At 39.6% G+C, this 27,379-nt stretch overlaps 1 protein-coding gene across 1 annotated transcript; it reads left to right on the top strand.

Annotated features, from left to right (window-relative positions):
• Positions 1–13,274: 13,274 nt before the first annotated feature.
• Positions 13,275–14,494, top strand: LOC126601672 (uncharacterized). Its single transcript, XM_050268412.1, has one exon. It carries the CDS (start codon positions 13,473–13,475, stop codon positions 14,283–14,285), a length of 813 nt encoding a protein of 270 aa, XP_050124369.1. The 5' UTR covers positions 13,275–13,472; the 3' UTR covers positions 14,286–14,494.
• The last annotated feature ends 12,885 nt before the right edge of the window (positions 14,495–27,379 follow it).

The following is a 27,379-nucleotide window of genomic DNA, read 5'->3' as shown; positions in this document are numbered from 1 at the left end:
TATCCGGAGCCTCAGTACTTGACAAAACCCCAGAAGGAGGAGGCATTGGAGGTTCATCATTTGAAGCTTCATTACCAGGTACAGCCCCAGAGGACGAAGGCAATAAATGCCTTTGGAACAAACCCACAAACCGCTGATGATCAAGTAAAACCTTACCATCAGATTCCTTCATCTGGTCAAGCTTCCTCTTCATGTTTGTAGCATAGTCATGGGCGAGCCGGTGCAACTGCTTATTCTCATGCTTGAGCCCTCTAATCTCCTGTTTGAGACTCATCACTTCAGCAGCCAATGATTCAACTTGGCGGGTTCTAGCAAATAGGCGTTGGGCCATATTAGACACAGAACCTGCACACTGAACACTAAGAGCCAAAGAGTCCTTAACAGCCAACTCATCAGACCGTTTGGAAAGTAGTCTGTTATCTTTGGGAGTGAGAAGGTTCCTGGCCACCACTGCAGCGGTCATATCATTCTTCATCACAGAATCCCCAACGGTAAGAGGACCAGTGAGGGATATGAAGGATGGGCGCCATATGTTGTCTGGAGAAGGCGTGGCTGTCTCTTCTCCAAGGTTCAAGTCAAAACGACGGTCGGAGGGTCCAGACATTTTCAAATGTGTTGAAGAGGGAAGAGGTCAGACAAATCAAGATCTTAGAAGTGCAAGAAATGAGCTTCTACTGGTAGAGATTCAAGTGTGCTGTGGAACTTAATGCCAGCCTCTATAAAAATCTGCACTCGACGGAGCTTCAGAAATCGAAGAGGCGTTTGCTTTCTCAAAAGCTGGACTGCTCAGAGACCACGAGGGCCGATCTCAGAAATCGAAGAGGCGTTTGCTTTCTCAAAAGCTGGGCTGCTCAGAGACCACGAGGGCCGATATCAGAAATCGAAGAAGCACCTGCTTTTTCAGCCTCGTCAGCACCTGTCACATGCACAATCAGCTTTGCGGAAATTACGGGCACTCTGTCGAAGATTTCTGGTGAAGTAGAAAGCACGTGAATCTTACTGATCAATCACCGCTCTCCATATGCACCATCAACTCCTCGGGTACCACATATAACTTTGTCAAAGATCTCTGACAAAGTTTAGGCACGAGAATTTCGAAGTTCCAGCTACCCTACTATTACCCATAAGGGTAAAGGAACAGCACCACTGCTTGACAACTGGAAAGTCCCTATGTGTGTCGACCTCCGTGTTTTGCGGCAGGACAGGTTGGCAAGAACGTCCAACCTTTACTCACATTCGAGAAAAGACTCCCAACATAATTACTTTCTCAAAAACCGGAGTAGCACCGCTTTCCGAATCTCGAGAGTCAGATCCTCGACGGGATTGCTTGTTCGAAAACCGAAGAGGCACAACTCTCAGAACTTCGAGAGCCAGATTTCCTTAGATAAAGCTTGTCTGTAATCTCCACACGTAATATCAGCTTTCCAGATACCACATACCACTTTTTCAAAGTGCTCTGACAAAATTAAAACACGTGAAGCTGGCAGCTCCCACTACATTGCTGTGACCAAGAAGGGTAAAGGAATAGCATTACTACTTGTTATTGGGAAATCCCTATATACATTGACCTCCCTCCTCAACGGACAGGCAAACCTGCAAAAATGCTCAACCCTTTCTCGCATTCGAAAAGGCACCCTCAACATAACCTCTCGAAATACTCAGCTTTATTTCCCCCCGATAATACCTCAGCAAATAAGCCACACCAAGAACAAGAGTATCTCATATCATCAGGGTCGAAAGCAAGAGTATCCCATATCATGCTTTCTCCCTGTCTTTGTCTTTGTCCTTGTCCACACCTGCAGGACAAGGAGAAAGAGAGCAGTCAGTCGGAACCTGAAATCAAACCTCCAATTTGGAACTGACTGCCTGGAGCCTTTGCCTGGTTGCTTACTTAGCATTGCTCTCGAGTACTCATCCTCAACTGCTGTCAAGGTCACGAATTCCACCGGCAAATACCTCATGACAGTTGATCAGATATTGGCTCTTTACACTGAAGCTGCCAAGCGTGGATGAGTCACTATGAAGGAATGTTCTGAAGGACCATTTAAATGCAAAGGTTGCACACCACTTCTGCCATGCAAAAGATTGAAGCAGAAGGTTCAACGGTGAGCTGAAACAGATCACTACAGCACGACACCTTTCCATACCACATTCATTATTCCGTCAACAGCAAAAGTATCTCATATCATCAAGGTCGAACGTACTCTAGATTTGATGGACTTGTTTTGACCCTCAAATTTTTGAGTCGGCCTTATACTCTGAAGGGCACCAGAAAACCCTCCAACACAGTTCAAGAATAAGCCTGTGGAAAGTTACTTCTTCAAAAGCAAAAGTATCTCATATCATCTTTTATCCATTTGCTTCTCCTTATCCTGGCAGTTGAATGAGAGACAAGGAGAATGAGAACAATCAACCGGAAGCCGAAGTCAAACCTCTGATCCTGGGTTGCTTACTTGGAAGTTTGACTGCTTACCTTGTCTGTCACCTCTTTCGGCAGATCTCCTAGCTCGGCGACTTGGGGGACTCCTACTATAGGGTTTGTATCACACTTGACTAAGCCCGAAACTACAACTAAGCTTCAAGTGAAATTGATACATTACCTTGTGCATCAACATCAGCTAAATACACCATTCCCGGATGGAGGAAAGGTACTTCCAGAGAAGGGCAGATGAAGATCAGACCACACTTCGGTACTTAGAAGTTTCGTGATTACTCAAGGGATTGGATCTTGCAAGTCCCCAACCGAGGAGTTTCCCTCACTCGGGAACTTAGGGGAGCACTGTTTGTACCATACTTGACCAATCCCGAAACTACCGAGCACCGGCCAACGCTATACTGTCAAGGACCCAGAAGAGTTCCCCTCCGACCAGGAGGCCAATCACTACTCGACACGTGTCAAGATTAGAAGCCAATCAGAGCGCAGCACGTGTCAACATCAAGAACCAATCATAACATGACACATGTCAATGTGACAAAGCTACAAGTTTTTCTATAAATAGGGGTCATTCCCCCACAATATTGCCTAATGCCATTTGTGTTAAATCATTCACAAGAACTCACTAAATTGAGAGCTTGATCCTTTGTACTTGTGTAAGCCCTTCACTACTAATAAGAACTCCTCTACTCCGTGGACGTAGCCAATCTGGGTGAACCACGTACATCCTGTGTTTGCTTATCTGTCTCTATTCATTTACGTACTTATCCTCACTAGTGACCGAAGCAACCAAGCGAAGGTCATAAAACCTGACACTTTCTGTTGTACCAAAGTCTTCGCTGATTTTGTGCATCAACAAATTCCAATGGTAATATTCATAAAAAAAATCACAACATTAATTATGTATGATAATATAAACAATTAGAGAAAAAAAAATACTAACAAACATAAAATTGAAACTTGCATAAATGCAATGTTCAATTAAATTTGAAGTACAAAGTTGTAAAGAAAGAAATAATGGCAGCAATATAAGGAGTTTTGCCAAACCCATGTCAATTACAGTAAAGAATAGAACAATTACCATAATCTTGAAAATATGGGGGTCTTTTGAAAAGAAAAAGACTAGACACTAAAATGTGGGGGTATTTGGAAAAAATTGTATGGACATGAGTCACTTGATGATGCTTCTTATGTAAGCATATAGATGGGCATGACTATTGGGTTGTGCTATTTATTATTTTGGGTGGCCACTGTGGAGCCTAAAATAATCCCAAATATTCTAGAGGCGACACGTGTACTTTTATTCTAGAAGGACAAGACTGCTCTCAATAAATGTGCAGGCTTCTCAAATGCTCCCACGTGCAGCTCACATCACTGGAGGACTCAACAGTTGAACACAACTGCCCACAACTCACCTGCCCTTGGCAAAGAATTAAAAATAAGGATTAATTACCCAAATTCTATCTTTAATACATTCCTAATTGAAGATTGATTCCAATTAAGTAAGTAATCCTAATTTAAATCAATTAGGGATAATTACACCATTATCTCAGAGATATTATTTCCTTTTAAATATCTTGGGAATATTTAGATAATATCTCTCCATTAAACATTATATGGCCGGCCCTAGCCCTATAAATACCCCATATTTTACTAAATTTTCAGAGCTTTGGCAACCCTAAAAAAGCTCTAAACACTTTATTCTCTTAGAGAAACTAACTTAGGCATCAGACTTTAATTAAAGCTTGTGTGAAACTGATAGGAATGGGTATGATTAATTGATTTGCTCCTGCCATATTAGTCAAGCTTGTTCAACAAGTTTGTTTTACTTTTTTCTTTTTCTAATGCTTTTGGAGGCTTCACTTGAAAGAAAATGAGAAGTCCTTAGGTCTACAAATAAAAGATACAAGTAACTTTCTCTAAAGGGGAATCTAATAAAAGATTTCATTGGGCGCATGAGGTTTAGGTCTCTGAGCAAAGGTATTGATTGTTTTGTAGGTGCATTTTCATCAAGATTGAAGATGGCGGAAATTTGCATTAACAAATTGGTGCTTTCATTGAAACCTGATTCAAAATACTCGAAGAAGCCTCTCGCATTAGTTTCTTGAATTTTCTGTTACGTTGAATTTCTCACACGTCGTATCAATTAATTTTTCCTAGAAAAGTTTCTTGATCAATCCCTGGAGAAAGGATACAATGGTAGGAAATTCAGAAACTATGACGAACGGAACCCCGTATGTTCAAGGATTTGGACCGGAAAGTGGAGACGAGGACATAGCCCCAAGTCGGAGGTCCTTAAGGCTCAACGCGATAGCAGAAGGAGCCCCACCTTTGTGAAGCCGCGCCGCTACCACCACCACTGTGATCCACCAGGCCACGACACCACACCCTACCAAACCTTAGGCAGGAGGCCCATGTCCACTTCCAAGCCCATGCATATGAGGCCCAAAGCTTGGCTGCTACCACAGTAGGCCCAGGCAAGAGGCCCAACCCAGAATGACGGTAGGCCCAAACTCGAGCCCAGAATGCGGCAGCAATTACAAGCTAAGCAGTTCAACGGGCCTAAGCCCAAGACACCCAGCCAGTAGGCTAAGATATGGCAGCCTAATGCCAAGGAGGGTCAACGACCATGCAAGCCCAAGGCGAGTAGGTGCCCAACGCACCCCGCAACTCGTTCCGACGACCCGGCCCGCAACCCAATTCATTCCAAGGTCACCTTCTGCGATCCAAATCCTGATCACAGATCCTGTGATCGACTTAGGATTATTTTCACCACACTTTTATGCATGATTGCCTGCTTTGGGCTCAAGCTTTGTACCTGCAGTCCAGTATACTTTCACTTTACATGAAGATACCCATTTTACAGACTATTCCAATCCGAATAACGAGCACCACCTGCCCCAGCAGGTCGCCAATTTGACGAGCACCCTCGCGCAGCAGACCACCTTGGTGAACCAACTCATCAAGTGCATCGAGATACAGCATGCCCCAGACGAGGTGTCCCGAAGTAGGACAAAGATGGAAGAACGTGACTCATTCCAGTGACGTCCCGATAAAGAGCCGCTCAGCCCTCCCTAAACCATGTTTTCGGGTATTGTGCACTCTCGTTTGAGCCTTGGGGAAATGTCTTCTCCCGCCTAGATGCATAGATAAGCGTTTATTCCGAACTCGGCTCATGAGTCAGTGTTCATTCGAGGTTGGGTCTAAACTTCGACGAGCACTCAAGATCTTTTGGGACAAGCATCCATACGAGGCTAGGTCTACAAGGAGATCCTCATACGAGTTAATGAAGTAGGCAGCCGTACGATGCCCAAATGACAGCACGAGAACGGTCCAGCTTAAATTCCACTAGTAGCCCCCGCCAAGTGTGACGACGAACAAGACATGCCTAATAGTAACATGGACCAGCAGGTCAACACCAAGGGCAGCTAAAGGCTTCACTGCCCTACAAAGCACAAATCTAGGAAGCAGTATAAAGGCTTGTAGCAGTGCAGTTGTGCGGATTCCAGCATATTAACACTACCGACGATGCCCTACGAAGAGACGTGGCCAACTTGAGCACGTCACCTTTTACAGATGAGATCAAGTAGACAGAACCACCACAAAAGTTCAGCCTGCCACATTTCACCTTGTTCAAATGATAATGAAGATCCGGACAGGCACTTGATGCACTACCAAAGTGCCATGACCTTTTACGCTAACAATGACTCTTTTATGTGCAAAAGATTTGCCACGACGCTCCAAGGCAAGGCGCAAGACTGGTTCCACACCATGCCACCATGTTCAATCCGGACCTTCAGCGAACTTTCCTTAGTCTTCACTAGGGAATATTCGTCCTACCGCTCGACTAAAAAGAAGTCTGACCACATTTTCAACATAAAAAGTACCCGAATGAGTCACTCCGCACATACGTTAAGAGGTTCAAGGCGAAAAAGGTGAAGATTGTCGGATGCGATGATAGCATCGCATGCTCAGCTTTTCGAAAGAGGTTTCCAGTAGATCGCCCACTTTTCAGAGAATTGATTATGGGTGAGAACTTGTCCCTGGAAAACTCTTATGCTTTGGCAGAAAAGCATTCTCTCTGGGATGAGGAAAAGTGCTCCTAGAAACCGCTTAAGCAGCCGCACAAAGACGCGAAATTGACTCAAAAGAAGGTAAATGACAAACCGGTTAACAACAAAAGCAAGCCAGGAGATAAACGCAGGGACTGGACCCCAACAAAAAGAGGCGCAGCGCCCAAGACATACACCAAGCTCTTAGTCCTGATTAGCCAAATCTTTCGCGACGTCAAGGATAAGCCATGGTTCACGTCGCCGCCACCTTTAAGGGGTAACACTTCTAAGATAGGCCAAACCAAGTATTGTGTATTCCACAGAAGTCTTGGGCACACAACCAATGACTGCACCACATTGAGGAGGTACCTTGAGCAACTCGTGAAGGAAGGCAAATGCAGCGAGTATGTCGACAAGCCAGTCACCCAGCTAAGGCGAAAAGCAAATGTCAATGCCCAGCCCCAACTAAGACGATCTGAATCAACAAAATCTTTGCTGAATCCTAGCATTTGGGGGCCATCAATAACTCCAAAAAGAGGAAGATTCAACAGGAGAGATCGGTCTATCAAGTTCAAGCCGTAGATACTGTACCTGGACCAATCATCGGTTTCACTGAGCAGGACGCTGAGGGAGTAAACTTTCCCCATGACGATGCCTTAGTGATTTCTGCGCAACTGGCCCACGCCATTTTACAACTATCAATCATCTAGAATATGGGCCTGGAAAGCACGATCCAACAAAAAACAGAGGTCTTGACCAGATTCAACGGACTCACTTCAATTGCCATTGACACTATTACACTCGACGTAACCAGCCCACCGATTGTCTCATTGCAGACCTACATGATCGTCAACAACCCATCTCCACATAATGGGATATTGGGTTGACTTTGGCTAGTGAAGATTGGAGTTGTGATTATGCCCGACATTAATCCAGCGATAGTTTGCCACAGGCTGCACGTCGATCCCGCGGCCAAACCTGTGATCTAGAAAATACGTCATTTCGTACCTGAGCGAGTAGCGATTATTGAAGCAGATATCAACAAGCTACTATAGGTCATATTCATTAAGGAAGTAGGGCACTCAGCATGGCTGGCCAACATCGTGCTAGTAATGAAGAAATAAAAGGGAAAATTGAGAGTATGCGTGGATTACACCGACCTCAATAATGCGTGCCCTAAAGACAACTACTCGGTTCCCCGAATCGATCTGCTCGTTGACTCAACATCCGGGAATCAAATGCTCAATTTCTTGGACGTGTACTTAGGCTACAATCAAATTGCCATGCACAAGCCTGACAAAGAGAATACCGTATTCGTGATCAAGCGAGACACATACTGCTATAAGGTCATGGCCTTTGGCCTCAAGAATGCAGGAGCAACCTACCAATGACTCGTAAAAATGATGTTCAAGAAGCAGATCGAAGCCATCGTGGAAGTTTATGTCGATGACATCATGGTGAAAGGCAAGCAACGGTCAGACCACATTTACAACTTGGTCGAAACTTTCGAAATCCTGTGAAAGTACAATATGAAGCTCAACCCAGCCAAGTGTACTTTTGGCGTCTGTTCAGGATGATTCTTAGGATACCTTACAACCCAACGAGGAATCGAGGCTCATCCAAGGAAGATCAAAGCGATCTTGGACATGAAATCGCCCATGACCTTGAAGGAAATCCAAAGTCTGACCGGACGAGCAGCTACACTCAATCGTTTCCTCTCACGATCCACCGACCGATGCAAGGCCTTCTTCAAGGTAATAAAAAAAGCACGGAATGACAAGTAGGACGATGAATGAGAGAAAGCCTTTCAAGACCTAAAGCAATACCTGACAACACCTCTACTACTATCCAAGCCAGAAACTGCGGAGAACTTATACATATATCTGGTGGTATCAGAAATAGTAGTAAGCTCTACCCTTATACCAGAAGAGCTTAGGGCTCAACCGCCTATATTCTACACATCTAAAGCTCTCATCGATGCGGAAACCAGATACCCGAAGATTGAAAAACTAATTTTGGCACTAGTTGTTGCAACTGGGAAACTCAGACCCTACTTTCAAGGGCATCCGATCATTGTCATGACCCAGTACCCACTACGATCAATTTTGCAAAGCCCAAATGCTTCCTAACGAGTGATGAAGTGGGCGTTGGAATGATATGAGCATATTTATGCGACTTAGTTAGTTTGTTTTCTTGCATTTACATAACTAATTTCTACTTATTAGAGTGTTTTAAACTATTTTCGTGTGTTTTTAGGTTTAAATGACAAAGTTGGCAAAAAAGTGCAATTTGAAGCAGTTTGGAGCAGTTTTGGGCATAGCACATGCATAGAGCAAGGTGGATGGACGTTTTTGAAGTTTAAGAGGCTAGGAATATGCTGAAGAGATGAAGAAAATAAAGTCAAGACAAAGAAGATAAGGAATTAGCAAGAAACAAGGAAGCATTATCCAAAAACCTTATCTTACATTATCCAAACCTTATCTTATCCTAACCTTATCCTAATCTACCTAATTTCTAGCTGCAATGAGGACATCTAAATGACATTAGGATACCTACAAATCAGGTTTCTAGAAGCCAAGGCCTTTTCCTAAAATCATGCCGCATCCACCCCTTCTAGAAGCTATGTTTCCTACCGCAAGGACCATTCCTTTTCCTCCCTGGAATCTAAATGAGAAGTGTCATTTTTCCTTGTTGATTTGGAATTTTGATTCCCCTCATTCTTAGCCATTTGCCGTGCCTTCCCTTTTCTCTATAAATACATTGTGCCGCAACAATCATACATCATCCATCTCTCACCACAATTCGCACCACACATCCATCATACACAGAAATCCCTCTAGTGCCGCAGCCTTGCAAGGAGAAGGGAGAGGAGACCCTTGGAGCCGTGCCCTGTCATTCAAGCTAGGATTGCTGGAACGTTCCTAGATGTATTCTATCTTTTGTTTTCAATGTTTAATTTAAGTTATCTTTGTTTAAGTGCAAACATGAGGAGCTAACTCATTTTAGCTAGAGGCGAATTCAAAGCCATGAACATATATTGCATATGAATTGATTACGTTCAGTTATTATTTCATAAATCGTGAATGCAATTTGCTTAACTGTTTGATTCAGAACTTATTCTTGTATGTTGATTAATGAGGCTTACTTATTTTGCATGTATGAATTTGATGCTAAAATATAAGGGAGTTTCACCTAATAGTTATGAACTTATATTTATAAGTAGTGGATGTCACTGGTCATGATCGCGTTGAGTAAAATTTCTGGTAGGAGTATCATGTTGTTCATAGTTACGAATGTCTTGTCAATGCTTATGATTTTCACAGAACTTAATGATCTTTGATATGTATCTCTATCATGTTGTTCATGTAGGGAACTTGATAAGAATAATTTGGTTGCGACGCTGAGTTCGATTCAATGAACTTAGGAAAATCTGATGGTTAATTAGTGTTGTCCACGATTAATCTGGGGTGTTGTCATTCATGGTCAATAGGAATAATAACTGGAAATCGATTTGTATGCATATGTGTAATGTGTGGAGATGAACACTCTAGCTAGCCATTCACCCATTAAAGCACCCAATTTCGTCCAAAGTTGTTTAGAGTCTTTAAATATGTTTGCTTTTTCTTTAAATTCGTCAAAAATCACTCCCCCCTTTATATTTCATGTCTTTTAGTTAGAATATGTCCAAACTAGTTTCTTTTTAGTGTTTTGAGTCAACATAAGTTGGAATTCGTCCATACACATCGTTTTGAGTCTTTTTAGTTCAATGTTTGTCCAAAGTCACCCTTAGTGTTAGTTTTGAGTCAATTTGTTTGTTTTGTGTAGTTTTGAGAAATTGAGTCAGTCTTGAGTCTTAAGAGTCTAGTTGAGTGTATTTGAGTCGATCAGCAGTCCCTCTTAATCCCCGGCCTAGAACGATCCCTACTTATCCATATTACAATTGTCAAAAAGAGGGTTTAAGTTTGAGTGAATCTCATGCATAATTGATGTTGTGATTTATTTTTTTTATTTTTTATTTTATGATTATTATTAAAAAATCTATATTATTTTCATTTTTTTTAAATATTGCTCCAACAACTTATATGTGTGCCCACACATGATATATATTTCAGTGTTGATTAGTGTGGGAAGACAATTCGATAAACGGTCAGAAATTGCTTAGCAAGACTTAGTTTTATTTTCTTATCTTCTCCTCCATCCATTAATTAGTATAGGTAAGAATTTTATTGCATTTTTATACACATTCATATAGGCAAATTTTCAAGTGCGAGGGTCGCAAAAATTGCCAAATGAAGTATCATCTCCCCGACGCTACTTGGTTTTTCCTGCATCATCATCTATATGATATGAGAATTGTATCTCTTTCAATAATATTTTTTTCATTAAAATATGTGGTATAAAGTTTGGGAGAGAATGTATATGTACATAGATGATCTTCGCACACTTCTTTCAACTTCTTATACACAATTCTTTACTTATTAACATTGAATTGAATAAACTCAATAACAAATGAAAAAAAGAAAAAGAAAAAAAAAGGAGAGTAGAGGACACATTTGGTGGATAGGGTAATTAGGTATGGTTCGGATAGTGGGTAATAACTCTTGTCATATTATTTGTGGGATGTTTTGTACTTAAAAACTCTTTGTTAACATAACTTTATATATTTCTACTAATTAATGAAACTCTCTTTGTCAACCAAAAGAGGGTGAAAAGACAACTTAGTCTTCTATCACACAAAAAAAAAAAAAAAGATTGGCAATAATGTAATTTCACATGTCCAAATTTTACTGTTTTTTATTGAAGCCTCACCTATATATGATGTTAAAATACTTCCAACATTAAAAATAAAAATCAAAAAAATCAAAAAATCAAAAACAAAAACCTCACACTCCCCCCTCGTTCTCCCTCTCACCCTCTCTCCTTCTCATTTTCTAAAAAATTGTGTTCATACACACAAAGTGTGTAGGTAAATGCTAGTATAGATACTAAATAAACCAAAAACTCATACCTAGCTAGATCTAAGGGGAAGTGCTATCTTGATGGAGAAATTTAAAGGCAACTTACCCAACATATCAACCTTCATTACAAAATCTACTGTCTGGTCAAGGTATGAGTCAAAGAAAGCAACAGTACCATGAAGCTTCACTAGCTAGCAAGCTATATGTCATCTCCTACTAGTTAGTATTCAGCTCAGGATAACGCTTGTGTTCTCTCACCTGATTAATATATCTTCACCGTATGTGCTCTCTTACTTGGTTAACATATTTTCACTTTATGAACTTCATAACTAAACCGCTCATAAGAGCATCATTTAAATATCATATTTGCATTTACTTGTTGTCAAGCATTGAAACCTCCCCCCCAGACAAACCATAATCTTCTAGGAAATTCGAGTCCCCTTATTTGCATTTTCGTGTTATCCACTAACCAACGCTTCATCTGTCCGAAATGAATCATGCATTCTACTCTTCCTCTGCCCTCCTGCACAATTCATTCATGCAAAAGAAAATGTCAGGCTCTTCTTATTACTCAATTTACTAAACATCGTGTATTCGTGCAACTACACCCACATTTCACTACAAGTTTTCCATCGTTCCCAAATTAATAACGCAACCACACTACGCTATCCTCCAAATTTTCCGTCGTTCATAACAAAACTACAAATGACAGATTCAGATCTCCCTCTTTCTCGATTTTTCAAAAACTAAACTCGAATGGGGACTTAATACATTAGGAAGCGGACTGTAACAATGTGGACCTGTTTTATTATTTTATGTTTTTACAGTACCTGCAGTTGCCGAGTTTCTTTTTTGGGTAATACTAAGGAGACTAAATTTGTAGATAAAGTTTTGAAAACTAAAGGACATAGAAGTTGATGATTGGTTTATCACTTAAACATTGATAAACATGCTCATTCATATTGGTAACTCATAATTTAGTTTGCAAATTTAGTCTCTCTAGCATTACCCTTCTTCTTTTCCCAACTTCCTTCTTTTCAACCGTTGTTGAATCTCCAAGTTCAAATCTAACGTTGAGTAGTCCGTTGTATCATAGAAAATTTTCCCATAGAAGAAGAACGAACAAAAGTAATCATGGCTCATGACCCAAAACGTTCCAAAATTGCTAGAAGGGATCAAGAAACTTTGTATTATGGGTTGAGCTAAATTAGTTTGTTAACAACAAACCACATGACGATGACACTTACTTTACTTTGGATATTAATTTTGTTAGTTTTGAATTGGTGAGAGGGATTTGATGGATGCATAGGGTTTGATTCATAAAATGGGCACAATACACAGAAATCTCCAGAAATCCAATTACGCAAAAATAGAAGTAGAAAAGGTAGGATTATGGACATTACTCTCACTCAACTAAAAGTGTCAAGTGTGTCAACCACTACATGCATGCTTCTGAGGAAAAAGCAGATAATTAGCAAGTGAAAGTGTGAGAGAGTGAGAGAGTGAGAGAGTGAGAGAGTGGGAGAGTGAAAGACCACCCCTCCTTCCCCACAAACGCATTAAAAGTTTGAAACTAGCTACTAGCTACTTCCACATGCCCCGTTCCATTCTCTCTTTATTTTACTTGGTGGAAAAACTGGTTTGTTAGCTAGGGTTTTGCAATTATCACATACAGAAATAAATGGCACTTCAGAGTTCAGAGAGAGAGAGAGAGAGAGAGAGAGTTGGTTCAGGTTTCTTACTGTGGGGTTTTACTGCAGCCAGCTTGCAGAGCTGCCAACTGCACTGGTGGGCCTTACTTGTAAAATGATAGTTAAATTTTGCCTCTTCCGAAACTTCAGCCATCACCCATTCTATTTGCTTCCCGCACTTCAACACACACCACTCCTCCCCAAAACCTACCTTTAGGGTCTCAACTCTCTCCCCCTCCTTCCTTGTTTTGGTCTCGTTCACTACTGTATTCGACCACCGTGACCGCCAGTCACCACCGTCACCGCTACTACTCGACAGATAGCCGAGGGTGGAAACATGGACCTCAACATGAACCTCAACATCTCAAGTACCTTCCAGTATTGGCTGGTGAAGCACCCGGTCATCCTCCACTTCTCATGGATCCCTGGAGAAACACCGGCCTCCACCCCGCTTTTCCTCACTCTCACCATCATTTCCTACCTTGCCCTCACTTTCCTCCTCTCCCACCTCCCTCTCCCGCTCATCAAACCCCGCCGCCTCAAACCCATCACCGCCTTCCACAACCTCAACCTCCTCCTCCTCTCCCTCGTCATGGCCGTCGGTTCCTTAGTCTCCATCTTCTCCTACGCGCCCTACCCCTTCTGGATTATCTGTTTGCCGCCCAAAACCCCGCCAACTGGTCCCCTCTTCTTCTGGGCGTACATCTTCTACCTCTCAAAAATCTACGAGTTCGTGGATACGTTCCTGATCATCCTCAGCGGGAGTTTTCAGCGTCTGACATTCCTCCATGTCTACCACCACACGATGGTGCTGGTCATGTGCTACATTTGGCTCCACACGTCGCAGTCTCTGTTCCCGGCGGTGATAGTAGCAAATGGGACGGTTCACGTGGTTATGTATACCTACTACTTGTTGGCTGCGCTCGGGGCCAGGCCAAAGTGGAAGAGGAGGGTGACGGAGTTTCAAATATTTCAGTTCATGTCAAGCTTTGTTGGGTTGGTTTGGATGCTCATCTACCATTTCAATCGCTCTGCTGGTTGCTCTGGGATATGGGGTTGGTGCTTTAACATTTTTTTCTATGTTTCCCTTTTGGCTTTGTTCATGGACTTCCATCACAAGAGTTATGGCAGCTCCAAGAAAGATTTGTGATCATGATGATGATGGTGTACGGATCTCCAAATCTACGGTGGATTATGGTCGTTATTTGATGAATCAAGACTCAAGAGAGATTAGTGCCCTCGATTTGATCCCTTTTAAGACTTTAAGCTATTGATTTCTATTGCAGTTAAGTTGCATCAATTGCTTTCTGTTTCTCATATTTGAGTAATTTTTAATTAAAAGAAAGTCGTTGGATCCCACATGTTTTTCTCCTCCGTTTTTTTTAATATGTTTAGTGCATGATTATTGTTTCAATATTAACAATAATTCTACAGGCTAGTTTTGGTTTACTGTATTTTCAAAACTGCTTATGTATTGTGTTGTGAGAATAAACGGTCGAGAATAAAAGCAAGTGTTCAGTAAACTTTAATGCTAAAAGTGCTTTTAGTAAAATGAAAATTTTGTTAATATGAAAGTTTTCATTAATTGGTATTGTTCATTTATCTCCAACGAAAAAAAAGCGTTTTTTTTAGAAGCATGTGTAGAGCTGTTCATACTTAGTAATACGATGTATTAGTACCTCTTAACTTATAAGTAAGATGTTTTATGTTTAATACTAACGAGCCCATGAAGTTACAAATGAAGGCTGCCCACACTTGATGAATAAATTGTGCTTTTAAGTTTTAACTACCAATTTATAGAAACAAAATACCCGAAACTGTTGTTTGTTAACATATCCAGCCCCCACAAGTACTTATGTGTGGCTCATTATATGACGAAGAAACTTACCATTTAGCCCAAACCTTACTATTGATTTGATACCCATTAAGTAGGGAAAATTATATTTCAAAACACCAGATAGAGGTTATAACATTATTGTAATCTTTCAATAACATTCAAACTTTGAAATTTAATACCTAACTATGCTTAACTTCAAATTTTTAATGCCCCGTTGTCCTTGTAGAAACCTCTTACTAATCTTCTATTTCTCCCTTTAAACCAGTCGCCACTTTCTTGAAGCTAAGGCCACTCCAATTTTCTCTTATGGACTAGCCAGATACGTTGTCTTTTAGTTATAGGGAATGACTTGTGGAAATTTGTCGATGGGTATTTACCTAATCCACAATCTCTCATTCTCTGAACCTATTCTTTCTATGGTTGTTGGTCAATCCTCTTCCATGGCTAGCTATTTGGATGTTGAATCCTCCATCCTTACCTACACTTGGAATAAATTAATAGATAGCAAACCCACCTAATTAACTTTGCATGTTAACTTATACCGGAAGTGGTAACTTTCCTGGTTATTAGGACATTCTTCGTCAATTCACTTATTTTCTTCTTTTTGTGTAGATTAGTATGGAATATTGCTTGTACTAAAAAACTCATAACAAAAGTGATTCATTAATAATTAAGTGATAAATGAGCATGGGTGAGTTTTCAAGCATCAAAGTTTCAAATGTCTCGTGTACAAAAGAAAACCCTAAATATGATTTGCAGTACTAGAATATACTACATAACATAATCAATTCAGTTGCATTATAACACATAAATTACTTATTAACATTATATTTTAAAGTATAAATTTTGTAGTCCATCAGGTATTACAATACGTGCATTGAGTATATCAGTATAGTATGAGTCCAATATTATACATGCTCGTCGGTGAGTTTTCCATTACAACTTAAAAAGAGAAGAGGGTCTAGTTGTTGAAGGGTGCAATCTCACATTGGAAAATCAAGAGAAAATAACTTACATTTTATATTGATTGGTTAGTATTGAAAAATGCAATCTTACATCATAAACTCAACTTTATAAATTTTGACACTAAAGACATTAACAAGAATACCTACTTCACGCCTTTTTTTATGATATTTTGGCAGCAACTGTACTCTGTATTACCACAAATCTAATTACATTGTATTAATCTAAATTACGAAAATGAGATTCGAGCTAAATAAGAGAAGGAGATGTTACTCTCCAACGCCTTTCACACTTTTCTTTTCATGAAATTTTTTAAGCACCAATATTACTCTTTCATACCACGAGTTAAATCAAATTACCAAAAAGGGAAATAAGTTACTTCAAATCGGGACACCATTAATAGTTATGATCTAAGTCATAACTATCACTACCTCTACCACCATAATATCTTCTCCAACCTTCTCTCTAACTCATTTACTGTCTCAAGACATTTGCTTGAGAACCAGTACGTATTTAGACACTTTTACTCATCAAATATTATTCGGTGAAGAGGTTATGATCAGATCGATGAATAGTACAGCAAAGGGAAGGACAAAAAAAAAAAAACCAAAATTACAAGGGAACTTTAACGAAAAACTTCCGGTACTGTTCACTTTAACGAAAAACCACATTTTTACACTAAAAAGTCAATCTTGGTACTATTCACTTTACTCTTTATTTTGTCCTTATCGTTAAAACTCAAAGTTTTCAAGTCATTTTCATTAGTTTTCCTAAATTACAAATGAACAAAGAGTTCGCACTTTGCATATAATGCGGCATATCATACGTAGGGGTAGGATCGAGAGACAAACATTTTGATAAATATTTTTACACTCATTTTTAGCGATTATATTTTATGGCATTCAAGAGTCTTGATCAAGGTATTAAATATCGATGATATCGAAAATATCGGTAGTCAAAAAACACGGAAATTTCGATAGAAATATCGGGATATTATCGATATCGATAAAAATTGAATAAAAACCACGGAAATTGTAAGAAAAACTTGGAAATTTTTATTGAAACTTTGCAGGATGTTTATTTAGTCAATTATCTATTAGTTTATCACAAAAAATTGGAACGAAATGCATTGCATGATAGATATAACTGATTTAAGTTGATTATATAGCGAGCTGGCAAACATTGTGAGTGTAGAAAATATGTAGTAATTAATGAAAGAAGTTTAAACACACCATAATCATTTATATATAATGAATTAGTACAATATTTTACATTTTATACATTGCAAGGTAAGATACATGAGTGACTTAGCAAGGTCTAAAATATCGATGATATCGAAAATATCGATGATATCGAAAATATCGGTAGTCCAAAAACACGGAAATTTCGATGGAAATATCGAGATATTATGGATATTTTAGACCATGGTCTTGATTAAGAGTGATGTGAAGGCTTTTGAACATTAAATGACGTAAATTTATAATTAATATATATATAAATAAAAAGCAAAACTAGAAAGAATAAAAACTGGAAGAGAGTAAGAGGGAGGGTAAGAGACCTCCGTGTGTTATTACTATTAATCGAGAGATATGATTTCCCTCTAGTTCAAATTGTTCTCATGCTGATCTTGCCTTTTATCCAATGAAAAAATCGTTTTTCACAACCTAATTTATCACTCAAAGATACCAAGAATGAAGAATTAGGGTTTCAAGTTAGTTTTGTTTACCAAACAAAATAATTCAAAAGATTGAGTGATAGTTTGATATACTTTGTGTGCTTCTAATTTTGTTTTAATCGAATCAAACCAGCATGTGGTGAAGACGTTGGGTTTTCTCTCCTTCTTTTCGCGTTCTTGGCCAATACCTATTTCCTGGATTTCAATTTTGTTTTGATTTTTTTTTCCTTCCGAGTTTTATTCTATTAATTGATTCTTATTCATTTAACATAATTGTTTATTTCCTGGATTTCACGTGATGGGTGGATCCTGTTGGCCCCGCACGATGATGGTGGGTCCCTTTGGCCTCGCATGTTGGGTGAGTCCTCTTGACCCCACGGGTTTGCCAATGTGTGGATCTTCTACATATGACCCATTAATTGGGTCCCACGCGATGGGGCATGTTGAATATCTCACATCGGCCAAAGAAAGAAGAAATAAGAGTTTAAATTATCATAACCCCAATCCAACAAATACCAAGGTTTTTTGTGATAAAACCACACACGTGTCGGACTGTGCAAGTAATAATTTAACAAGTTGGGGACAAATCGATGTTGTTGAAAGTGGATCTTTGGCTTGTCTCTCTCTGACAATTTGACACATTATGCATTCGCATACAAAAGATGAACAAAGAACAAACCTTAACACACTGCAAACCAATTGAATCTGCAATCAGTTCTTCATCTCTGCAAGACTGCAACAATCATTAATCCTCAACACTTTCTTCTAAGGTTGTCGCAGATTTTACTCTAAGCATGTTCTTTTATTGCGGGTGGTAGGGGAAGTGCAGGTGGTGTGGCTGGGTGTGGTTGGGGAAGGGGTGAAGGATATTAGGTGTCTTTGGGTTTGAAGAGGTAGGAGTGGATGTGGGAGGTGACTTTGGTTGTGTTTCTTTTTCGTTTTCTTAATTTTTTTTTTTCTAAACCCATTTTATACGTGGGATAAAACAGAATTTAAAGTAAAATTTATAAGTTGGGTTAGAAAGAAAAAAGTTGGGTCCAAATAAAATCTTCCTTGTTTGAATCCTCGCTTCTTATCTACACTTAGAATAAATTCAATGATAGCAAACCCACCAAATTAATTTTGCATGTTAACTCAGCGCGGAAGTGGCAAGTGGTATATTGCTCTGGTTATTAAGACATTCTTCTTCACTCCACTTTTCTCTTTCCTTTATTAGGATATTCATGGGTTAATTGTCAAGCATCAAAGGTTCAAATGTCTAGTTAATTGTCAACCGTTAGTTGTTATTAAGTCATAACTGTCACTAGCTCTACCACCATAATATCTTCTCCAACCTTCTCTCTAACTCATTTACTTTCTCAAGACATTTGCTTGAGAACCAATACGTACGTATTAAATAATTTAGACATATTTTAGTGAGTAAATATTACTCGAATTATGTGATATGTTCGTGCATTATTTGGTAGGGTTCGGTAAAGAGGTTATGACCGGTGCATATTAAAGCAAGGGAAGGACAGAAAAGAACCAAAATTACAAAAAAACAGAGTGTTCGTACTTTGCATAGTTTTTTATATTGGGGTGTGCTATCCACACATCCCTTTTTACTTCTCTCACATCCCTTGTTAATTTCTGTCATTTGATCTTCTTTAATTCATCCGATCTGACGACCGAAAATTGAAAGAGTGTGAAAGAAGTAAAAATGGGTGTGTGGATATCACATCCCTTTTATATGTTTAATCTGGATATGGTTAGAATGCAATGCAGAAAGCACATGCATATGCATCATAATCATATCAAAACGAGAAGAACTTATTTAGAATAAGTTGAAAAGCAGAGTATGCATAAAGTCATAACAATCTAACAAAATAATGAAATAAACTAAAAAGAATTAAAGATAGTTACGAAGCTTACAAACCAAATAATTATATCATGATGACTTATTTTTCTTACTAAATTTTAAGGTTAGTTTGTTCATAAAGACCTAAATCTAAGATAATCTAATACTTAAACTACCAAAATTACTAATAAACCTAAAATGTTAACATTTTTCAACATAACATGTTTCTCGCCATTGTGGCGTTCCAATCAACATATGTATAAATTTTTCTTCATGACATTATATTATTACACTATAACTCCACGCAAGAGGTAACTCGTATTATGCAACTCGCTCTAGATCAAAAGGGTTGGCTTTCTTCATCACAGTTTGAGATCAGATGGGTTTAGGTACATGGCTGATGACGACTTAAATGTTGGATGGTGAGGAGTAGCGGTAGGCAGCTGTAGCTAATTACATTGATATATGGTTCGACTCCTATCTATACTGTTTCTTGGTTTCCTTATAGTCATTGATAATTCCTGCAAACTCTTTTAATATATAGGAGGTCATGGTATTTTTTTGTTTTGAAGTCCCAAATAGTCGGGTAAAAAGGGAAAAGTAATACGAGCGATATTTTACAATAAGAAAATAGGAGATCTAAATTCAGAAGTGGGTTGAAGAGGAAAGCCCTAACCACTAGAGTTGAAAATATAGAATCTATTCCACATATATAATGAGAATTTGCAGAATATATCATACAATCTTTTTTTAAATAAAAAAAAAGTCTCAAACCCTATTTCCAGCTTGCAATAATTATGTAGTTATAATATTATTTTGTTGGAAGTTGAAAGAAGATGTGATGAAAATAAACTCATGAGAACTGGGAAAATTTGATAAATGGGAAGGAGGGATGCTTATATAATTCTCCTGTAATGTTAAGCAGATATATATACACACACATGTATATATAGCTGTTTCTAATGTATTGTAGCAGCTGTAGAGGCCACCACCCTCTAATAAATTTACAAAGACAACCCACGCTGCCTAGGGCTAGGGTTTGGTTAATGTTATCGTTTCGATATAGCAAAGAATTAATATTACTATTGAGACAAAAGTATGCCTACGGTTAACGTTGAAATTATAGGATCGTATACGGCAGAGGCAGAACCAGCTGACCCCACAAACTCAAAAAAAATTCATGAAAGAAATGGGTATTGTCCTTTGAAAACCTGAGATGCCCTTGAAAGTTGTTCTTCAATTGTTCAATGAATCACCTTTATGGGCACTTAGTAAGGTAGCTGCTATTCTCATGCCTTTGTATGCTTTGATATGGGCATCTTTCAATAAGCTTACTCGGCATATGTTGGCATATGTTAGCATACTCGCTTAAAAGCTATTGACATCAGTTGACATGCTTATTTGGAAGTTGTTGGGCATCTGACAATAGAAGTACAATATGACTTGGCAAATGACATCATTGCTACTAAGACTCGATGAAATGCCAATTTTCATGATATACTGGCCAAAAAAATTTGTGCGTTGTGCACACTATTCTTATTGACCCTCCAAATAATTAATAAGCTTATTAGTCGAAATGCCCCCCTGAGGCTCGGGAGGGAGAAAGGGGGTTGCGGGGGAAGTGGGGGTGGGGTTCTGCGTTTAGAATGAAGGTTTTTTTTTGGGGGGGGGGGGGGGGGGGAGGGGTGGGGGATGATGGATGGGGAAGATGATGAAGGGATGGGGTTTTTTGGGGGGGGGGGGGGGGTGATGGGACCTGGGTTTGGTTTTTTTTTTAAATTTTTTTAATATTTAGTTAATATTTTTTTAATAGAAAGTGGGCCATGCCTCATGCCATGCCAACATTTAACAGATGAATTGACAGACAACTGACAGAAGGTATGACATTGCAACAAATTTGAAGATCAGGTATGACATTGAAACTTTTTAAAGACGAGGTATGAAATTGTTAATGACTCAATAGTTGAGGTAGTTTTATGTAATTTACCCAATTCCGAGCAACAAAATCATTATATCAACCAAAATAAGGGTTACATTTGTTCGCAGAGTCATTTCACTTGCAAGACATCCATGTATTGGCTCGAAACTTTGCAATTGAAAAACATTCATTAATAAAATCATTATGCCATTAAGCTATCCTACCCAAAATACCTCCCAAACAAAAAAAAAATCATTTAAAGCAAATGTGCACAGTTTGAACAAGCTCATGCCTAGTAAAATCAGTGCTCAACAATATGAAATTTTTTGTTTCAAACCGTGCACATTTGCTTTAAATGATTTTTTTTGTTTGGGAAGTATTTTGGATATGATAGCTTAATGGTATAATGATTTTGTTGTAATAAATATTTTTCAATTACAAAGTTTCGAGCCAATACATGGACGTCTTACAAGTGATGCTCTACGAACAAATGTAACTCTTATTTTGGTTGATACAATGATTTTGTTGCTCGGAATTTTTCTAATGATTGAATAATTTATTTATAAAATTGCCTAAAACTTATGTGTTGGAATTAGAGTTGTCAAAAATAAAATTGAGACTTGTTTAGTGTGTAGGAATTGAATAGAGGTAAATAATTGTGTAAAAATTGAAATGTTTAAAATACCCTTAACTTTAATAGTCCATTAACGGAAGTAGGTAAAGTGAGACAAAAGAGTTGAAAATGTCAATTTCAGGGGGCAAAGTGAGACAAAACTAGTTTTAAAGGGTAAATTGAGACTCAATGGTAGTTTTAGGGGGCATTTCAACTAATAAGCCTAATTAATATTTCCTGGATCCACCATTGCTATAAGATTTTTAGGGCCTCGAACAGAATAGTGCATCTTTGCTCAATCTCATAGATCAAGCTTAAAAAAACTTGAGTTAGTCTTAATTCTTACCCAAAATTGAGAAGCATGGTAGCGTGAATACTTATATATATATATATGTGTGTGTGTGTGTGTGTGTGTGTGTGTGTTGATACCACACATATTGGGCCTCAGACTTTGACACATTGAGCCTCAACATTTGGGGCCTCATTACCCAGCTCATAATTATGTAAAAGGAGGAGCCCCTTATTTTATAAAAGGGGACTCCTCACAAAGGAAACTCTTCCTCAAATAGACCAAGGGATACCCCCAAAACAGACAAGCCACAAAGCTCACAGAGAAACTCTCTCAAAATCTCTCTTTCTCTGGGGGGACTCCCCCTCACACTTGTAATCCATACATTCATACAGAGAAGAGAAATACAATCAACATCAGTGTGGACGTAGCCCAAACGTTGGGGTGAACCACGATACATCTTTGTGTTCTTGGGCGTTTGCATGATTCACGGTTGGATTTACGTTGTTCCAAGACCTTCTGGTTTTGTGCATCAACATTTGGCGCCGTCTATGGGAAACGACACGAAAAGCTGTGTCGGTTCACTTTCATTTTTTCATCTCACCACCGTGAAACCTCACCATAATATCCACTGTGAATCTGCAGAAACCCAAGAACCAAACATCTGCACAGTCACTGCAAAACCCATGTATTCCGCTTCAGCTCCCGGTCACGGCGGCATCGATGGAAACACAGTCACATTCCTTCCGCCTCTCTCCTCTCACTGACCCACACTGAAGTCACCATCCGCAGCTCTGATTCTCTCTTATTGCTCCAATTTCAACCCGTCCCAACGGCTTCAAAATTTCTCAGTCAGTTGTTAGCTTAATCGGAGCTAATTAGGCTACCGTACGCATAACTAAAATGCGGGTAAACGGAGTGGGAGGTGCGATTTCGGCACTGCTATGTCTCGCCGCTCTCTTCTCCATAGTTGTCACTGAAGATCCCTACAGATTCTTCGAATGGAATGTCACTTACGGCGACATTTACCCTCTCGGTGTCCTGTAAAAGGGAATACTGATAAATGGACAGTTCCCGGGGCCAGACATCCACTCCGTCACCAATGACAATCTCATCATCAACGTCTTCAACAACTTGGACGAGCCTTTTCTCCTCTCTCATCCCACTCTCCCTCTCTCGTTCGACAACCACCAGCGGGCCAGGAGCTCGGAGGAGGAGATGCAGCCTCTGCCGCCTCCTGTCCAGCTCGGCAAGATCACCGAAGAAGAATTAAAGCAGTACAAAGCCTCTGCTCATGGCTATCAAGGGTGAGATCTATAACGTGTCCCAGAGCAGTGGAGTTGGTATACCAGCATACAGAAGTGGCAAGCACAGAACAAGATAAGATTCCACTTCTAAAAAAGGATGTCTGGAGATGAGAAAAGCTGAGGGGGAAGTGGAAAGCAAGATGCCCACTACGTATAAAAAGATAAGTTTTATTATAATAATTTTATTATTAATCCTATTATTATCCGTCTGCCATCTGACAAAAGAAAAAAAAATCAAGAAAGCTTTACTTTTCCTTTTCAACAAACATCATTATGTTTTCTCAATATCATTGTTTATTTAATATCTTATTATTTTATTTGTGTCATGATGACTAATTATAAAATAATAATTTTATTATTTTTATGTCATGATGACTTATGATTAAATAATATAATTATTATTTCTGATATCACATGATTACTACCACGTTATTGATTTATACAACATGTGATTTACCACACAATTGAATAAATCATTTATTCACAGAAAGCACATAGTACAATATTTTGCCTTGACAAACTTTGTCAATTTGATTTATTCATTATACGATCGTACTTATATTGTCATTTATTGTCAGGAATTATTGAGCAACTAGATCCACTAATCAACATTGTTGCTAATTAAAGAAGTCTACCAACTTATAGACTGATGAGCCACATGCTCATGGTGATCTCTTGTCTGACCGGACACCCACTTGCTTGGACATTCGCTTATTGGGAAACCTATGTGCCTGGACCCAACACGATGACCCTACAGATAGCCCCAACTCGATGACCCTACGTATGGCCCTAACTCAAAGACCCGACTTGCAGACCCGATCCGCGGATCCGACACATAGACCCAATATGCGGACCCGAGTCATGTCGAGAATCAACTCATACTGAGTACATGTCGACATAAAGTAGATACTTGCAATGAGGAATACCACGAGCCGAGCCGCCTGGTAGCGAGCATAGCCTCTAGCCGAGCCGCCTCTCAATGAGCATCGCCTCTAGCCGAGCAAATGCCTCGCCGCGAGCATAGCCTCTAGCTGAGCAGCCTCGCAACGAGCATCGCCTCCAGCCGAGCAGTCTCGTAACATGTGATACCTCTAGCCGAGTATTGCTTTATGTTGAGCATTACCTTGGGTTGAGTATTGGTTCAAGACATCTAGCCACTTCAGCCCGTACATGGATTGGATTTGAAGTCTCCAGCCAAAAGACTCTCTTGACTGAAGGCTTGGAGGACTACTGTTGGTACCACACATATTGGGCCTCAGACTTTGACACATTGGGCCTCAACATTTGGGCCTCATTACCCAGCCCATAATTATGTAAAATGAGGAGCCCCTTATTCTATAAAAGGGGACTCCTCCCCCCTCACAAAGGAGACTCTTCCTCAAAGAGACCAGGGGATACCCCCAAAACAGACAAGCCACAAAGTTCACATAGAAACTCTCTCAAACTCTCTCTTTCTCTGGGGGACTCCCCCTCACACTTGTAATCCATACATTCATACAGAGAAGAGAAATACAATCAACATCAATGTGAACGTAGCCCAAACATTGGGGTGAACCACGATACATCTTTGTGTTATTGGGCGTTTGCATGATTCACGGTCGGATTTACGTTGTTCCAAGACCTTCCGGTTTTGTGCATCAACAATATATATGTATGTATATGTATGTAGGTATGTATGTACGTATATATGATGTTGATTTCTCATTTCACCCTTTTCATTTTCACTGTGTTTGAATGAGGAAATGTAAGATTACCAACGACTCCCAAATGATGCAATTTGAAATTGTAAATTTTATTTTCTAAAATTGTGAATCTTTTTGTTTGGCTAGCCTAAAAGAACAATAGAATTCATGAAATGTATATATCCATAGTCATAAATATATAAGTGAGATATAATAGTCGATAAATGTTCTAGTGGCGGCGACGAAGATGTGGTTGGTGGTTGGTGGTTGGTGGCCGCGGCCGCGACGGCGATGATGGTGATGAAGGTGGCGCAGGTGATGTGGTTGGTAGTGGCGGTGACGATGGTGGGTGAAGGTGGTGGTGGCGGCGGTGATAATGATGATGGTAGGTGTGGTGGCAGCAACAACAGCGGTGGATGGTGGGCGATGGTGCGCAGCAACGACGAGGATGATGGTGAGTGGTGGCACAATGTCAATGTCAATTGTGGGTGGTGATGGGAGTGATGATAATGAATGGTGGCGGCGGCGTCAATGTTGATGGTGGGTAGAGCTTGTGGCGGTGATGATGGTAGGTGGTAGTGGTGGTAGCAGCAACGATAGTGAGGATGGTAGGTAGGGTGGCAACGGTGACAGTGATGATGATGATGAGTGATGGTGGCGAGGCAAAAGATAGTGGTGGGTGGAGTTGTCTATTGTGATGGTGATGTTGTGTTAGTAGATGTTGGTCGTTGCAGCTATAATGATGGTAGGTTGTGGTCGTGGTGACGTTAATGATGGTAAAAATGGTGAATGATAAATGTAATTCGATCTTTCTCAATCACATTACTTTTAATCACATTGTTAGGGTATGGATGATGAATGTCAAACCCTGGTCACTAACTTGTACTTCCCCCACGCCCTTTTCAATTTTCCGCCATCAGATTGAATGAATTAAAGAAGATCAAAGTACAAATATTAACAAGGAGATGTGGGAAGTAAAAATAAGTGTGTGGATGTAATATGAGTTATGGAGTTGAAACATAACAATTGTGATAATTGATTAACTATGTTGCATTGTGTGGGCTCAGGTTAGAATTCTTGGAGTCCCCTTATCCTATGGGAGTGCATGATCCGATGGATGGCAAGCAAGCATGAAACAAGGATAGTCTCTGGGGTGAAATGCCACACAATAGTTAGGTCATCTCTAATGGAGATGGCTAAAGGTCCAAAAGCTAAAAAATAATCTGATTTGGCCAAAAACTCATCTTCAACCAATGATTAGGCTATAATTTTATGGAGCCCACCAGACTATAATTTGGCCAAAAAGGCATCATGCTAGCCAAATGTAGCCTCCCTTAGCCCTTTCTTGGGGCCCAACTTCTTAGTTGCAATAATCACAATGTTTGAAAACATTAACGGTAATTTAACTAAATTAACCAATAAATTTAAAGTATAAGCTTAAAACTAATAAATTATTTAGGAGGCTATGTTTAGCCCCTTCGGCTGGAGTCATTAAAAATAATTTTTTGCAGGGTTATAATTCTAGACAAGACTATATTTAACCCTTCTGGTTGGAGATGGCCTTATGCACTAGTTTGTTGCCATCTTGTATGCAAGTGCGTGTATGAGCTCACGCATACGCACCATTTTGAGTTTGACCTGTGTGGCGTTTATTGATAAGGAGTCTCAGGTGCATTCTCATGTCTATTTATTCAACGTGATAAGGCTTTCTGCTTTGCTAGGGTCGCCGGACAGGGGGGAGGGGAGAATGTATATCGTACGTAACTTTATTTTGGTTTGCAAAGAGGTGGCTTCCACAAATCGAACCCATGACTTTTCAGTCAGAAAAGAACAACCTTTCCGTTGCGTCAAAACTCGCCTTCAAATGTGATTATTAAATATGTTGGTTAAATCTATTACATACTAGACTAAGTGGTTCTTGATATGTTAATTTTTCCATGTTTAGTCTTGTGTTGTGGTGGATGCACTTATGATTTATGGTCTCGTGCTTTACTCACATGAGCTTCATAGCTTACCGAATTTTTCATGTGACATCATTCGGCGGTGTAAGGGTTAATTCTTGCAGAATATAACTGTTAGAGGCAAGGAGCTTCCGAACGTGTTGCTGATTTTTTCGTTGCATT

The sequence above is a fragment of the Malus sylvestris genome, chromosome 15 (assembly GCF_916048215.2).
Source record: "Malus sylvestris chromosome 15, drMalSylv7.2, whole genome shotgun sequence".
In the NCBI taxonomy this organism is placed as follows: Eukaryota; Viridiplantae; Streptophyta; class Magnoliopsida; order Rosales; family Rosaceae; genus Malus; species Malus sylvestris.
This window is presented reverse-complemented; position numbering and strand designations above follow the sequence as displayed.